The following is a 17,403-nucleotide window of genomic DNA, read 5'->3' on the forward strand; positions in this document are numbered from 1 at the left end:
GTCTTGATTTGAAGAGTGGTTATCACCAAATACGAGTGGTGCCACAAGATGTTCATAAAACTGCATTCAGGACAGCTTTTGGATTATATGAATTTTTGGATAAGCTTGATGGCTCGGCTTGTTTCAGCCGTCTTGATTTGAAGAGTGGTTATCACCAAATACGAGTGGTGCCACAAGATGTTCATAAAACTGCATTCAGGACAGCTTTTGGATTATATGAATTTTTGGTGATGCCTTTTGGTCTCACCAATGCTCCTGCCACGTTTAATCGTATGATGGATAGGATATTCCGACCCCATCGCAAATTCACATATGTATTCTTTGATGACATCTTGGTTTTCTCAAAAAATGAGCAGGAACATAGAACTCATTTGGTGACCATGTTCGAAGAGCTGCGGAAGCATAAACTTTTCATTAATGCCAAGAAAAGTGAGTTCTTCCTTTCAGAGATACATTATTTGGGTCACATCGTATCCAAGGATGGAGTAGCAATGGATCTTGCAAAGATAGAAACCATTTGGAATTGGCTAGAATTGCAAAACGTACATCAAGTATGTAGTTTTCTGGGATTATGTTCATATTATAGGCGTTTCATAAGGCATTTTGCTATGATAGCCACCCCTCTACATGATCTCACAAAGAAGAAAACCACTTTCAAATGGACTCCAAAAGAACAGGATGCCTTCTTGCAGCTCAAGCATGCTATCATATGTAGACCCGTATTGATTGTTCCTGACTTGCAAAAGTCATTCGTAGTAGAATGTGATGCTTGTGGCAATTGTATAGTGGCTGTCCTAAATCAAGAAGGACATGCAGTTGCATATGAGAGCTGTCGTTTGCATGATGCTGAGCTTCATATGGATATCTATGAGAAAGAGCTCTTGGCTGTAATTCATGCCTTAAAGATATGAAAACATTATCTTCTTGGGACTGAATTTGTAGTCAAGACAGATTATCAAAGCTTGAGATACTTTCTATCTCAAACAAAGCTTTCGGAGAAGCAGATGAGAATGGCAAACTTTCTTTCCATGTTTCATTTTCAGATTGTGCATACTTCGGGAAAGAAAAATGTGGTGGCAGATGCATTATCCAGGAGGCCTTATGTGGCTGCAGTTTCAGTGGTCTCTCATGGGGACTTATCTGCTATGCGAGATTTGTATCATTTGGATGCTGATTTTTGCCATATATGGACTGATTTGATGGCTGGTCACTCATGTGGGAAATGGTTGTTAGGGTTAGGATTTTGGAAGGCACATCCACAGGAGGCGTGAGAGATAGAGAGAGGAACACGTTTGCTCATATGACGATAATAATAAAAAGAAGTACAATAGCCACATATAAAAGATGTGACCTAAAGTGTGTTCACATGGTCCGGCCATAAACTGTGCCAGGTGGACCAAACCACTTATAAACCACTATAAGTGAAACTAAGCTAAACTGGGGGAAAAAACCTCCACTAACTGAAGTAAAAAGTGCCCCAATAACCTACTGATGATCACTAGCACTCCCCTGGGTGCATACACAACATAAAACCCAACAAACCCCCCTGGAGTGATATGTGATCACTGCACATCATCCACCAAAAGGGAACAAATTCAAAGCAGTGCGGAATGCTTCGAATTTCGGACGTGGTAGTGCCTTGGTGAAGATGTCTGCCACATTTTGATCTGTAGGGCAGTAAATCAGACTGATATCACCTGCCTGGAGTCTCTCCCGAACAAAGTGATAGTGAATCTCAATGTGTTTCGTGTGAGCATGAAACACAGGATTCCTGGCCACGGCAATGGCACTCTGACTATCAGTATAGATAGGTGTAGGCTCCTCCACTGAAATATCCATATCAGTCATAAGACGACGTAGCCATACACACTCAACGGTAGTAGTGTAGACTGCTCTGTACTCTGCTTCACAAGACGAAGTGGCCACTGTGGTCTGTTTCTTGCTTAGCCAAGAAATACATGAAGAGCCAAGAAAGAAACAATTTCCACTAGTGGAATGTCTGGTATCAAAATCACCAGCCCAATCTGAATCGCTGTAAGCATATAGCTGCATGTCACCCCCCTCAGGATAAAGCAATTCAAGAGACAAGGTACCCTGCAAATACCGAAATACACGCTTCACAGCTTGCCAATATGACAATCGCGGGCTGTGCATGAATCTGCTCAACTGAGATACGGCATACTGAATATCTGGCCGTGTAGTACACAAGTAAATAAGGCACCCAACAGCCTGAGCATATATAGTGGCATCATATAAAGTACTGTCATCTTGTAGTGACAGTTTCATCCCAGGCTCCATAGGAGTGCTAATAGGCTTGCAATCCTGAAATTTGAACTTCTCCAGAAGTTTAGCAACATACCGAGATTGCAACAACCCAATGCCTCTGTTATCCTGCACAAATTGTATGCCCAAATAGTAGTGTACGAGCCCCAAATCAGACATGGCAAATGTCTGTTGCAGTATCTCTTTAAAAGCTGCAATTTTGTCATCATTTGATCCCATGAGCAAAAGATCATCTACATAAAGACTGATGACCAGCAGATCTTTCTCTTCTTTCTTTACATACAAAGTGGCTTCTGATGGATTGTTCACAAAGCCTTGAGTGAGCAGGAAAGCATCTATCTTTGCATACCAAGCTCGTTGAGCTTGTTTCAAACCATACAAGGCCTTTTTCAGCCTGCATACTTTCCCTTCATGACCATGTTCTGCAAAACCTATGGGCTGATGTACATAAACTTCCTCCTCGAGGTCCCCATGTAGGAAAGCAGTCTTGATGTCCAACTGATGAACACCCCAACCACGATGTGCAGCCAATGCAATGACACTCCTAAGTGTCGACATACGGGATGTAGGAGCAAATGTTTCCTCATAATTGCAACTAGACGGGCTTTGTACCTGTCAATGGAGCCATCTGCATGTCTTTTCAACTTATAGACCCACTTAGTACCAATGGCTTTCTTGCCTTTGGGCAGATCAACCAAATCCCATGTTTGATTCTTTTTAATAGAATCAAGTTCATCCTGCATGGCTTTGTTCCAATGCACATTGTCTCGTGCATCCACAAATGAATCAGGCTCATCATCATCCTGTAAACTAGTTGCCATAACCATATTTAAATCCATGATGTGTGCATGCTCATTCCTACGAGTACGGCCAGCAAGAGGAGCCTCTAGATGGCTGTCCTGTAATGTCCTCAAATACCATCTAGGTATATGTCTGACCTGTGGAGCCTGTTGCCCCATATTTGGCTCAACTTCTGGCTCAATCTCCTGCTGAATTTCTGCACCACCTTCATGATTAGCTGGCTGCCCTACACCCTCGTGGGTTGGATCACCAACTGTGGAATGAAACTCCATAGGTAGTAGGCCTTCAAACACATCATTTTCAGCCTGATTTGCATCATAACTAGCCATGGATAATTCTGATTTTTCATCAAAAATCACATCCCGACTAGTGAATATCTTCTTGGACAGTGGGTCATATAACCGGTAGCCCTTGCTCTCACGGCTATACCCAACAAAAATACATTTTGTGGCTTTATCATCCAACTTCCTCCTCAACTCTTTGGGTATGTGTGCATATGCAAGACACCCAAAAGTACGAAAGTGTGATACCGAAGGCTTGCGGCCATGCCAAGCCTCAAAAGGAGTAATGGAAACCAATGCCTTTGTGGAACATCGATTCAAAATATGACAAGCACACATAACAGCTTCCACCCAAAAGACATGTGGTAGCTTCTTTGCCTTTAACATACATCTGGCCATCTCTATGAGTGACCGATTCTTCCTTTCTGCAACCCCATTTTGTTGTGGAGTATAAGGAGTAGTGTACTGATGCTTGATACCTCTACTCTCAAGAAAGGAATTTAACATGTGTGACACATATTCCCCCCCTCGGTCAGAACGGAGGGTCTTAACCTTGCATCCTGACTCTGTTTCAACAAGTGCTGCAAAGGCCAAAAATGCATCATATACCTGTGATTTCCGTGTCAACGGATAGACCCAGCATATACGAGAGAAGTCATCAATAAATGTAGCAAAATAGAAGGAACCTCCTAATGACTTCGTCTGCATGGGACCACAAAGATCAATGTGTATAAGCTGCAACTTTGCAGTTGCTCGTAGAGCTTGATCATGTGGAAAGAAAAACCGATGCATTTTTCCCAAAATACATCCTTCACATATGTGATCTGGAGGCTTCTCCATAAGAGGCTTCTCCATAAGAGGTAGGTCTGTCAACATGTTATGTCGCTGCATAAGCATAAGACTACCAAAATTTACATGCCCCATGCGAGCATGCCATTATCAAATAAATCCCTCCAGAAGAGGCTCGTAGTCCTGGGATCTCTATCCCCAACAACGGATTTAGGCATTCCATGATGTTTGAAAATATTAGCAAGAAAAAGCTTTACCATATGATCAACTTTAATGGTTTTCTTAACGGGCAAGAAATGAGCTTGCTTGCTAAACCTGTCCACAATGGTCCAAATAGCATCATTTCCATGCTGGGATCTAGGCAAGTCCATAATAAAATCCATAGTAATACTTTCCCAAGGTTGCGAGAGAATAGGCAATGGCTGAAGCAAACTTGGAGGTTTTTGCCTGTCAAATTTCACCTTTTGACAAGTAATGCATGCACGTACATACGCCTCAATGTCTTTACACATGCTTGGCCAAAAGAAATATCTCTGAATCATGCGTGTAGTGGGCATGATACCTCTATGACCAGCATAAGGTGGAACGTGACATTCCTCCATAACCTTTGGACGCAAATCCTTCACCACACATAGGCAGTTATCCTTCATAAGATAACCCTCGTTGATAATATAAGAGGCATGTGAGTTGTTGGGTTTTATGTTGTGTATGCACCCAAAGGAGTGCTAGTGATCATCAGTAGGTTACTGGGGCACTTTTTACTTCAGTTAGTGGAGGTTTTTTCCCCAGTTTAGCTTAGTTTCACTTATAGTGGTTTATAAGTGGTTTGGTCCACCTGGCACAGTTTATGGCTGGACCATGTGAACACACTTTAGGTCACATCTTTTATATGTGGCTATTGTACTTCTTTTTATTATTATCATCATATGAGCAAACGTGTTCCTCTCTCTCTCTCTCTCACGCCTCCTGTTGATGTGCCTTCCAAAACCCTAACCCTAACAACCATTTCCCACATTTTGGTATCAGAGCAGCTTCGCCTGCCCTGTCCGTACAGGCCCTCGCCATCAGCTGCCCGTACAGGTTCGCCTGCCCTACCCGTACAGGTTCGCCAGCTGCAGCTCGCTATCACCTGTCCGTACAGCTCGCCATCAGCTGCAGCCACTCCAGCCCTCGTACAGTCCTGCACAGACAGCCGTACAGTTCGTCCAGGCTTGCTGTCTGTCCATACAGGCGCCGGCTGTTCCGTACAGTGCTCCGTACAGCAGACAGCAGACGACCAGCACCTGCTGCGTATACCTGCAGCAATCCAGTCGCCGCTTCTCTTCCGTACTCTGCTCCGGACAGTTGTTCCGTACAGCCTACAGCCGACCAGTAATTACATGGGTAACATTTAAAGCTTTACATGTTTTGAAATTTGGGCGTTTTTTTTGTGAAAGCTTTTCTGGCAGATACACGGAGGTTTTCTTGCAAAGAAACCTCTACAGGCTTTTGCAAGGCTTTGGGTGCAGAAATTTTGGGCATTTTGGCACTGTGTGAGCCACTTTTGTTGCTCTACTCAGTCAGTGGTGCATTGTCTTGCACATTCAGAGGATTGAGAGTGCAAGCATATTTGGGTCAGTTGTACTCAGTGGAGTACAGTTGCTTTCAGGGTTGTTGCTTTTGGGTTTTTTGATACACAGGTACAACATTGTGCACTGGCATAATGGCAAATCAACAGCAGAGTGATGTGTTCACGTACTTGTCTAAGGAAGACAAGCTGGATGGCATGAATTACTGCTTGTGGAGTTTCATGCTGAGAAATGTGCTCGTGGCAAAAGGTCTTTGGGATTTTGTTGGTGGTGATGAACCACGTCCGGGCCCATTGGCTCCAGAGACTCCTCCCCAAGGGGGTGCTCGTGGAAGAGGACAATAGGCACAGCAACCAGTTCAACCACAGCCTGTTCAAAGAACAAATGCCCAGAAGACATGGGATGCCAAAGATGCACAAGCCTTATCACTTATTGCATTGTCAGTACAGAGGTCTATTATACCTCATATTCATTCAGCTGGCTCTTCACGGAATGCATGGGTGACTCTGGAGCAGATGTATGCTGCTCGTAATGAGGCACGGATCTCATTTTTGAAAAGAGAGCTGGAAAATCAGAAGATGCATGAAGGAGATGAAATGTCTAGCCACTTGAACAAGCTGTAGGATTTGAGAGAGAAACTCATCAATGTGGATGAGATTATTCCTGAGACACAGCTTGTATCCACCATCTTAAACTCTTTGCCAAGATCCTACTTGGCTTTTCATACCTCTTTGAACCTTAGCATGAGGAATGCTATTGAGCCCCTAAAGTATCAGGAACTTGTTGCTCTCTTGTTACAGGAAGAGCAAATCAGGAAGAACATGAACATGAACACAAGTGCTGAATGAACAAGCATTTGTGACAGGTCAAAAAGGGAAAGGCCAAAGAGTTCAAATCAGAATTCAGGTGATGGTGGTTCATCTCAGGATACCAAGAAAGGTGATGGACAGCCCAAGAAGAAGGGCAAATGCCATTACTGTAAGAAGCCAGGTCACTACATCACAGAGTGTAGGAAGAGGATTGCCAAAGAGAAGGAGAAGGAGTCTGGGTTGTCTATAAAAGATACCTCTAAAGCTCCTCCGGAGACTGCTTCCTTTGTTGAAGACAGGGATTACTGTTTCTACACATGCAGTTATGATGCCTCTTGGTCTTCACAGGCACTCAGTGTGACTAAGCATGCATGTACTTGGTATTTTGATAGTGGTGCTTCAAAGCATATTACATCTCGCACGGATTTGTTTTGTAATGTATGCCCTGCCCCTGTTGGCAAGACCGTTCAGTGTGCCAATAATGCTTCATATCCAGTTCGTGGCATTGGGGAGATTTAGCTCACAGCCATTGATGGCTCTATTCTTCGCCTTACAGATGCCTTATATGTACCAGGGATAAAGAAGAATCTGTTGTCCATTTCTTCTTTAGCACAGTGTGGTATGCAAGTCAACTTTGATGATGACAAATGCATGGTCAGAGACAAAGCTAATGCTTTGACCTTGATGCTTACTGGTACATAATGTCATGGACTCTATCAGTTGGATGCATTTCAGCCAGTGGATCAGTCTGCTTATCATGCATTCACTCTTACTCCAACTATGGTTGATGCGGAGTTATATGGGCACTAAACTTGAGTTTTCATCAGCTTATCATCCCCAAACGGATGGCCAAGTGAAGCTGCAAATTCAGCCGTGTTGGATTTGTTGAAGTGTTATGTGGCAGATCAAAAGACTGCATGGGAGAAGTATCTTCCACTTGTTGAGTTTGCCTACAACAATATTATTCATGCCTCCACGGGAAAGGCCCCGTTTGAGATTATTTATGGCAGAGTGGTATTGCCACCCATCCTTCGTACAAAGGATGAGATTTTTGCAGCTAATGAATATGTTCGTGATAGAGAAATGCCTAAATAATATCTGCTAAATATGCCAATGCAGGGTCTCATAAAATGACAGGTGATGTAGGCCCTCTGGAGATGATATATAATCCAACAGCATATGCTCCATCCTGGCACCATGAATGCTAACGTGGTATTAGAGCCATATTAGCCACCTCGTCGTCACGTTTTTTCTTAATACTTCCAACATTATCTTTCTTGCTGAAAATCTTAGTGTCATATTTAGACTAAGGTCAAGGGAAATACTAATAATCTATTTCATACCTATATGCTGCACATACAAAAACTCCCAACTTATCAAACCATACGGTTAAACAAGCATTCACATGCTGGTTATTGGGATTTTCGGGTATCCGCGATGCTCGTGGATGGTCTTGGGGTCTCTTGGGTCCCTTGAAGCCTGGAGACAGTCATATGCATAGAATCAAGTAATGTCCATGCCAAAAACAAGTCATATACACAATCCAATGTTCAAGTAGAGCAATAGGCAACACGAAATAAATTCATAGCAATCAATTTATCACAATTTATCAAATAATTCTCATGGGGTGTGGCAATGATTTCCAGGTGGGAGAAAGTGGGCTATTTAAACTCTTTACAATCTTCTTATTTAAATTGTGGTTGACTATCAAAAAGGGAGGTATTATGATGACTTGTATAAAAGGCAACGCCTAGCTTATTATGAGGCATCTCTCACCTTGTTGGGGTGTTAGGTCTTAGACTAGGGTTTTCAACCTTTTTTGGGCTTGCCAAGAATGTACACCTTTTTGTACTATATTGAATATAGTGCAACTCAGCTATCTCTCTCTCTTCTTCCGTCTTCTACTTGCGTTTTGCATCAACATGTTCCAGGAAGGTGTTTAGGGCTGAAAGAAGACTCCCAAAGCTTCCGCATGTGACATTAGTATTAGAGCATCAGGATCAGCAAGGCTAAACACTGATGGTGAAGGTGCACAGTCCAAGGAGAGTAACACAAGACATGGAAGAAGTTCCCAGGAGGTTGGTTGGTGGCGTTCCACAAGACCCAAGGGGAATGGAAGTCCTGTCAGTCGGATGCCACTTGGGGCATACTAGGAAAGGCTTGCAGGGAACGGTTCCAAGGGAGGATGATCCTCCAAGGTGTGGAGTGAGAGTGCGAGGCTCAATGTTGAGGAAAAGAAGACCAAAGAAAGTGTTCAGGGACAAGACAAGAAGGAAGGTGAAACAGATGCATAGATCTTCATCAGATTTGGAGACTGGGCCGGGTTTTCAATGAAAAGGTTGCTAGGAAGGGAAGGATGACAGGTTTGGGAGTCCATGAGGAGACAAGGGGATGATGACAGTCATCCAAGGTTAGAAGTTGGAATCTCGTCGTCAAGTTTAGCAGAGGGAGATGTCATGTGCAAGACATGTGCATGCTCATTCCTAGGGCTAATCCTTGAAGGGTAGCAGATAAAGAACAGATTCAAGACTTCATTATGGAGTTACAGTAGCTAGTGTTGGAAAGGAAAACTTTTTGGATGGACGAGAAGGTTGTCGGCCTGTAGATAAAGTAGTTGTTCTTGTGTCGGTTGTAGCAAAGGGATTTTATGGGTCCAGGGACCTGGCGGACAGCAAGTCAGCCAATCCATTTGTGCTTCCCAAGCCTATAACAAGCAGCGCCTAGCTCATTATGAGGCACTTGTCACCTTGTTGGGGTGTTAGGTCTTAGACTAGATTTAGCAACCTTTTATGGGGCTGCCTATGGCTTGCCAACAATGTACACCTTTTTGTACTACATTGAATATACTGAAACTCAGCTCTCTCTCTCTTCTCTCCATCTTCTACTTGTGTTTTGCATCAGCATGTTCCAAGAAGATGTTTAGGGTTGAAAGAAGACCCCCCAGAGCTTCCGCATGTGACACAAAGATTGGAGGATGCTCTCATAGACATAGAGATGAACTTGAAATATAACAACCCTACTTTATGTCCCAAGCTATCATAAATAGAAATTAAATTATCTACAAAAATTACAAAATAAAAATGTAACTAATTGCTCGCATATTATCAAGAATTATGTCACTAATATATGACGGGCAACAAATACAAAGTTTTGATTATAATATAGATTCTAATCATCAAATTTCTCCTAAACATAAACTTAGAATAAGAATCCATGAGAGACAGTTGTAGATATAGAATCTTAGCCAAAGGTGGGATCATGCCAATGCCTATTCACCTTACCACCACCACTCTAGACGTAGTGATCATCTTGACCGAGTTGTGAAGCTCTAGATTATCAAATTCGATATTGCAAATGATAGCACAAGCAGAAACAAATGAAACAAAAAATAAGCACACATGCATAAAACGTTCAATATAGTATTAGAAACTCAAATTTTGTAACCAGCCTCATACTTTGTTCTTTAAATTGATCATTGTCTTGCTCAAAACTGTTCCATATGTGAGTTGGTAATTACTAGATAACTTATGGAGCGTGAATTGTAATTTGTATATCTTTTGAGTAGCTAATTAAGGTAGGAAGGCACTTCTCAACTATTGTAAAGGTTTAGACACTTTGTGCTCGTGGTTTGAAAAGGGGGAGGGACTTGTTCCCCCCCTCAATGAGGTCTCCTTTCTCTTTTCTTTGAATCCACTTTCTTTCATTATTTGTGATTGTTGATTAAGTGGGTTTGTTACAAGTAGTTCATCAATTTTATCGCTTTCACGCGTCCGTACGTTACATGGTATCAGAGCTAAGTCTTCTCTTGTGAGTGTTGGAGAATGCACAGGCGGAAGTGTAAACAAGACGAGAGAGAGAGAGAGTAGAGAGAGCTTGTGGACAAGATCACCTTTTATATTAGCTTGAAGCTTTACAATGGCAATTGGCCAGCAAGAGAATGTTGAACTTGTGCAAGGGGATGAAATAGTGAGAAATGGGAAACTCCTTATATAGTGCATGAATGACTTGGCGATTGCACTAAAGTAGGCCGACCAGCTCATGACCCATAAATAGAGGAGAAAATACATAAAATACTAAATAAATGGTACAACCCCAAAACACTGAGATGCATAAATTCTAATGTGAGAACTTTCCCGAGTTAACATAATTTTTGGCCGGTCCATAGATTACATTCACCATGTCAGGAGAAGGAGAGTCTTGTATTCATCAACAATCTTGAGGTTCTCGACATTCTTTGATGGTGTCTTTTTTAGGCTATGAGAAGATTCAACAAAGGTACCGAGAGCTCGAAGCAGATCTAGAGACTTAAGCTTTGATGGAGAGAAGAGCTAAAGCTAGAGGTGAAGCTAATGTCTTTGAAGACTTTCTTACTGAGAAGGCTGCTACGATTGATGGTGTTATAGCAGTGAAAGCCGACCTCAGCATGAAAGGAGTCTCTACTTAAAAAAAGTCAAAGACCATGAAATTTACTTCACCCACCATCATTAGAGGAGTTAGTCAAGCTGTCATCTCGAAGTCCCACCATACCCAAGCTGCCTCATCTTGTCCTGAAAATCCTCATAAGGACAAGGAGAAAGCCAAAGAACCATGAATGTCCATGGTGGCTAATTCGCCTAAGGCTGTTAGAGTAGCGGTTCATGAAGTAACTTCACAAGTAGCAGCCAAGCGGGATATGCTGCTTTTGGTGGTGAAGATTATTCATAAAAGTCCAAGATCAAGATGGCGAGAATGCACTTGAAGGATGCTGCCTTGAATTGGTGGCTCAAGATTGTCCATGAAGAGAAAGAACTGAAGACATGGAAGGACTTCAAGGAGGTGTTCAATAAGAAGTTTTTTCCTTCATCCTTTGAAGCTGATTCGCAACAGGAATGGGATGAATTAAAGTAGAAGCAAGGGGGAATGTTGAAACTTATATCAATAACTTTGCTGGAGCCTCTTCAAATTCACATCTGTTAATGAAATTCCCTCAAATATGAAGATGAGGAAGTTTATCCATACCTTACTTCCAACGGGGGTGGTCAAGTTGACAAAACCAGACACTTTCTTCTCAAGACGTTATTTTGAAACACCAAGATTTTTGTAAATCGTTTGGTTTCAAGTGCAACCCTACTTTGCCTTTTTTGTATACAGTTTTGAAGTTTCATAAGAATCCTATAAAGCCTAGGTTCATAGCTGCTTCTTGTAATACATCTCTAATGGATGTTTCTAAATGGCTTAGTCATTGCTTTAAAGCCATTTTACCTAGTATCCATGACCTTTGGAAAAATCTTCTTAAAGATGCTGGCATGCCTACAGACACGAGTTGGGTCTTAAAAGACTCTGTAGTAGTTCCTGTCTTGAAATTCTTAAACTCCTCTCGGAGCCTGGCTGAAAAGTCGTCTCCTTTATGCCTTCAATCCTTCGACTTCATGACCTTATACACCAAACTAGACTTAGAAGACTTACGTGTAAGGATTAGATCCCTTATGACGAAAGTTTTTGCCTATAGATTACAAAAGGATAGATGCAAGGCTTTATTAGTAGAAAAGTCAGCTTTGCATTTTGATTTTTCTTGGTTAAAAAGTAAAAATCAAGATGTAGATAAGAGAAAGAAAAGATTCACCAAAATTGTAGACAAAGATGACATTTGTACTAGGTTAGATTTTCTCCTAGATAACCTTTATATATCCTTAGGCGACTCTTTATTTAAGCAAGCAATTGGTATTCTCATCGGTACCAATTGTGTCGCCTTTCTTGCTAATTTTTATCTTTTTACTTATGAGTTTGATTTTATGGAATGTCTTATTTCTGCTAATACTTGTCCTGTCTTTCTTCACAAACTTTCTAATGTGAGACGTTTTGTAGATGACCTCTTCGTTCGACGTTTTGTAGATGACCTCTTCGTTCTCGACATTCCTTCCTTTCAAGAGTTTTTGTATATCAGTCCAAATTCCTTAGGTGGAGGGATCTATCCCAAGGAATTTTGCGAACTTAACCGCACCTCGAATAGCGATAGTTGTGCTTTTTTAGACCTTAAGATCACTCAATCATCTTCAGGCTTCATAGTAGATATTTATGACAAATGCTTACAACCTGAATATGCTAACTTAAAGATCATTCGGATGCCACACTTTTCTTCCAATATTTCTGATACAACTAAGTATGGTGTTATCTGCTCTCAACTTTTTGGATTCTCTTGTCTTTGCACTACTAAATTTGCCTTTATCTCTCAATCATGCCATCTTATTTTGCTGCTTATTGAAAAAGGTTATAGTTTCAATAAGATTTTGAAAAAGGTTCGTTCTTTCATGAATCGTAGTAAGTTTATCTTTGGTATTTCAGCTTTTGGAATGTTTAAAATGATAAGGAGTAAGTTTTATAGAAGTGGGGAGCTGAAAAGCCCACTTAATTCATAATTCAATGCTCTTTTTTGTAAAAGTAGCTTGTTCTAGCTTAGAGTAGGGTTTGTTGTTTTAACTTAGAGTAGGCCTTGTTTAGTCTTTTCTTTCTTGCTCTAGCTTAATATAGACTTAGTTTGGTTCTTTCCTATGTTTTGTAATTGTTTGTTGTTATACCTTAGAGCAGACTTTGAGTGCTAGTCTCTATCATGGCTGAGTATGCCCATCACCTCCGGAGAGTGATAGAAACTCAGTTTGCTGGTTTTATAAAGCATGTTCTTTTGGACTAACCTTATACAAACCTACACCTTCTCTTGGGCACTGATGACGTGAGTAGGAATGTCATAGCTTATTGTCCACGCTATGCATGATAGAGTTGATGAACCTACACTTCATGTTTGGATATACAATGGAGTTAATGGTTGCACTTTTGAGTCGAAGTCTTTTTTAAAGTTTAGCTTAATGTTTGGTTCTAGTTCTTAGTGCTTTAGGTCTAGAGTTTACAGTTCTCTGTTTTGCTATTTTGTTTTTTGTTTTTTGTTTTTTTTGTTTTGTTTTGTTTTGTTTTGTTTGTTTGTTTTTGTTTTTTATTTTTTATTTTTTGTTTTTTGATTAATGTCTTAATTAAAAGTCTTCATTTGATATTATCTTTTGATTTCCTCTCCTTAGTAGCTAGGTTTGTTAGTTTATTTATTTTTCATCTTTCAAATGCTTTGTTTTTTTGTCTTTGTTCTTCTTCACTATTATTTCTTTCTTAAATCTCTCAATTCGTAAGTTCAGATTTTTCTGACCTTATGAAGATATATGACAAAACTGGACACCTTGGAAGCAACTCAAGATACAAGCATAGAAGCAAAAGGATTACATGTCTTGGACAATTGGGAAGTCTTACAAAGAAGAGTCCCAAAAGAAGAAGACCAAGGTGTTTGACCAAAAGAAGTCAGAACAATGAGAGCAAAAGCTAAAGAATAGTGGTAAAGTACCTTTGCCATCTAGGAGGAAGCTGACGTATCAAAAGTTGGTAGAGTATACCAAGGAAGGAAAATGCTTCAACTGTGGAAAAAAAGGACATATGGTTGGATAGTGCCGCAGTAAGCCAAAGAAGGAGAATCAACTGCAGAAATTACCTAAGGTGAATGCTCTCCTTGAAGAACTCATGCAACTGGATAATACTCGTTCAGAGAAGAGAAAGCTGTTTATGGCTTGGGGCAAAGTTGTCAATCAGCTTGTTCTTATCCGCTTTGATATTGGTGCTACTCACCATACTATCCATCCTTAGATCATTAAAGCTCTCAAATTGCCTAAGAAGAGATTTGACACTCCAAAAACGTTAGATGTTGCCTTTGGAGGGATGCAATCTTAGATCACCCCAATCCTCAGGAAACTTAGGCTTGAGATAGGGGAGTAGTATGTAGATCATGAGAATTTTGTTATTGGAAATCTAAGCCATTGTGATGTTGTAACTTGTACTTGGTATACCTTGGTATAGGAGAGTTGATCTAGCCATTGATTGGGACCGAAGCAAGTTTAGGTTCCCTTTCAATGGCAAGAATGTATCTTTTGATGTGGGAGTGTAAGGAAACTCTCTTTCCATGATATCCCATGTACAAGTTTCCAAAGCAATGAAATTGTCTATTTGCTCGTACTTGCTTTTTGTAAGACTCCAAAATTAAGAGTCTGAGCCTAAAGAGTCCCTCTCTAGTTTGGATACGGAGAGGATTGATTTCTTAAAGAGGTATGAAGATTGTTTTGTAGATTCTTTACCATATGAACTAGAGAGGCCACAAGATCATCAGATCGACCTCATTCCTGGGAGTTCATCTCTAAACCGGCTACCTTACCGCTTAAGCCTAGCCCAACAAGAGGAGATTATGAAGCAGGTAAATGAGGTATTGGAAAAGGGTTTGATTAGGCCTAGTTTTTCATTCTTTTGCTCTCTAGTATTGTTAGTCTAGAAGAAGGTTGGGTCTTCGCACATTTGCATGGATTATAGAGCCCTCAACAAGATTACTATAAAGAACAGGTTCCTTATACCTAGGATTGATGATATCCTAGATAAGAGTGGCTATCATCAAATAAGAATTTCTTCAGAGGATGTGCACAAAACAACGTTTAGGACTACCTTTGGGCTATACGAATTTCTTGTGTTACCCTTTGGTCTACCCTTGCCACATTTAACTAAATGATGGATAGAATCTTCAGAGCCCATAAAAGATTCACAAGTACTTTCTTTGATGATATCGTAGTACATTCTAATGATGAGGAAGAGCATAAAAAGCATTTGGATATTGTTTTCCAAGAATTCAGAAAGCACAAGCTTTATGTGAATGGGAAGGAGAATGAGTTTGGAAGCATTACCTCTTGGATGGTGAGTTTATCATCAAAACAGACCATCGAAGCCTCATGTATTGCTTTGGAGCAGTCTTGAACCAAGAAGGCCATGCTGTGGCCTATGAAAGTTTTCAATGAGGATTTCAAGGATTGTATTGGAAGAGATTGTAGAATGGGAATTTGGTAACCTTTTGTGACATCAAGGAAGATTCTCTTATGAAGTAAACCCGTTTATGTGTAGCAAAGGACTTGAGGCCAAAAGTGACAACAACTCAAGCTTGGGAGAAGCTACTACTATTAGCCTAGTAGAAAGGACATTAAACTATATGTTCTAGAATGTTTGGTTTGTCAGAACGTCAAGTTGATCGACAAAAGCAAGCAGGATTATTGCACCCATTGAATGTTCTGTGGGAGAGTATTGCTATGGATTTTATCTTTGGATTGCCAAAGTCAGGGAATGGAAATGATGGTATATGGACCTTTTTCAGATTACCAAGAAGATCAACCATGTATGTTATCGGTTGGACCTTCCATATCAATGGAGGATACGTAATGTCTTTTATGTCAACCATACACAGGATTACCCCCAGAGGAGCCTGTATTGGAGGATCCAACAGGGGTGGAAGAGCCAGAATTGTTGATTGTGTTTCATTTTGTGAGAAAAAGAGGAAAGACAGTGGTTAGAAAGTTCCTCTTGGAATTTGAGAATTATCTGCTATTGGATGTGAAATGAATGCCAGAGGAGTACTTCAAGGACTATGCAAATATACTTCGAGCTTTTTGAAGAACCAATTGGGCCAGATATATTTGAAGTACAGGTATAGACATCTTGCGAACAAGACAAATTCAAGAGGAGGTGGTGAGAGGATACTGCTAGGCCTCCCGGACCCCTGCCACCATCGAGGGCTTGTGGTGGCCCTTGCATAGGGAGGCCTAGCAGCCGCCCTTGTCACTATTATGATTTCGATCCTACCCTAGTTTGGGTGGCAATGATGCTAGATAGCCCAAGGAGCAAGATTTTTATTTGGGTGGCAACAATGCCAGATGACCCATTCACAGTTATCACGATACGAAAATTCGATACTGTATGGTACGATACCGTACGGGAAAATATGGTACGATATGAAATTTTGGGATACGGTACCATAAAATACAATTTTTTAATAAAAAGAACACTTACAAACATAGACATTTTCAATTTGGAAGGGTAGACTCTAGAGAAGTTGTTTCAAACCAAAATTTCATTAAAAACAAGTTTGAAGTGAAACAAAAGTACATAAGCCATTTAGGTGCGATGCACGCTAGGGGCGAGTACAAACAAGTGAGTACAAAAAGAGGTCTAAGGCCCAAGGAGAGACTAGACAAAGGCATCACTATCAGAGCTCTCGCTAAAATCATCCTCATGAGAAGAGGACACATCGGTGGCCTCGTTGAAGTTGCAATCGCTAAGGAGGTTACTCTCATCATCGAACTCGGGCTTTCTAAGCTCATGTGAGAAGCCAAAGGGAGCATCCTCATGTGCAAGAGCGGTTGTGGAGCTATCCGAACCACGTCGCACATAGGTATGCACAATGTCCCTCGAAGCGCGATGAATTGTGCATCCACGGCTTCGTACTTGCACTCCTTTACCACTACCTCCATGTCCACGACGAGTGCGAGTAGGTCGTCGATCAAACGACTCAAGCTCTCGATAGATCTCTGCATAGAGCCTCTTCTCCTCGTCATCTTGCTCTTTGTTAACGCTCTCAAGAGTGCCCCATATGAGCTTGACTACATCCACATTCACCTACATTGTACAATGATCAAGTGACATGCAATGTATTAGAATTTAGTTTCGATAAACATTGAAGTTTGAAATTTGAATGCTTATAACTTATAAGTTATACCTATCTCGACGATTCCATCTTTTGCATTGCGTGCACCATTCACAAGCTAGCCGCTCTAACTGTTGTGTGGTCAAGCGATTGCATAAGTTCGTGTGTACAAGTAAGTAGGAACTCTAGTTCCTCTCACATGCACTTGAAGGGCTATCCTGAGCTAGGATTCTCGAAGCCACCTTTTGGAGGCTTGAGAGCGTATACCCAAATGTCTCCCACCAGAAGAGGGGCTTCACAAGGGATTCCCTCTTCCAATAGGTAGTAGATGCAAACGCGGCTCCCCCTCC

The 17,403-nt window shown here is 41.1% G+C and overlaps 2 protein-coding genes across 3 annotated transcripts in view; both read left to right on the forward strand.

The window, feature by feature from the left end:
* The window catches only part of SPL2 (E3 Ubiquitin ligase family protein), a 69,782-nt gene that overhangs the window by 27,736 nt on the left and 24,643 nt on the right, over positions 1-17,403 (forward strand). The gene's annotated exons all lie outside the window — the stretch shown is intronic.
* LOC147640584 (uncharacterized) lies at positions 11,793-13,262 on the forward strand. The gene has a single exon (XM_086813217.1). The coding sequence runs from the start codon at positions 11,817-11,819 to the stop codon at positions 12,924-12,926; it is 1,110 nt and encodes a 369-aa protein (XP_086669343.1). The 5' UTR covers positions 11,793-11,816; the 3' UTR covers positions 12,927-13,262.

Source organism: Cibotium barometz, chromosome 2 (genome assembly GCF_041138505.1).
Source record: "Cibotium barometz isolate CiBa-2024 chromosome 2, ASM4113850v1, whole genome shotgun sequence".
In the NCBI taxonomy this organism is placed as follows: Eukaryota; Viridiplantae; Streptophyta; class Polypodiopsida; order Cyatheales; family Cibotiaceae; genus Cibotium; species Cibotium barometz.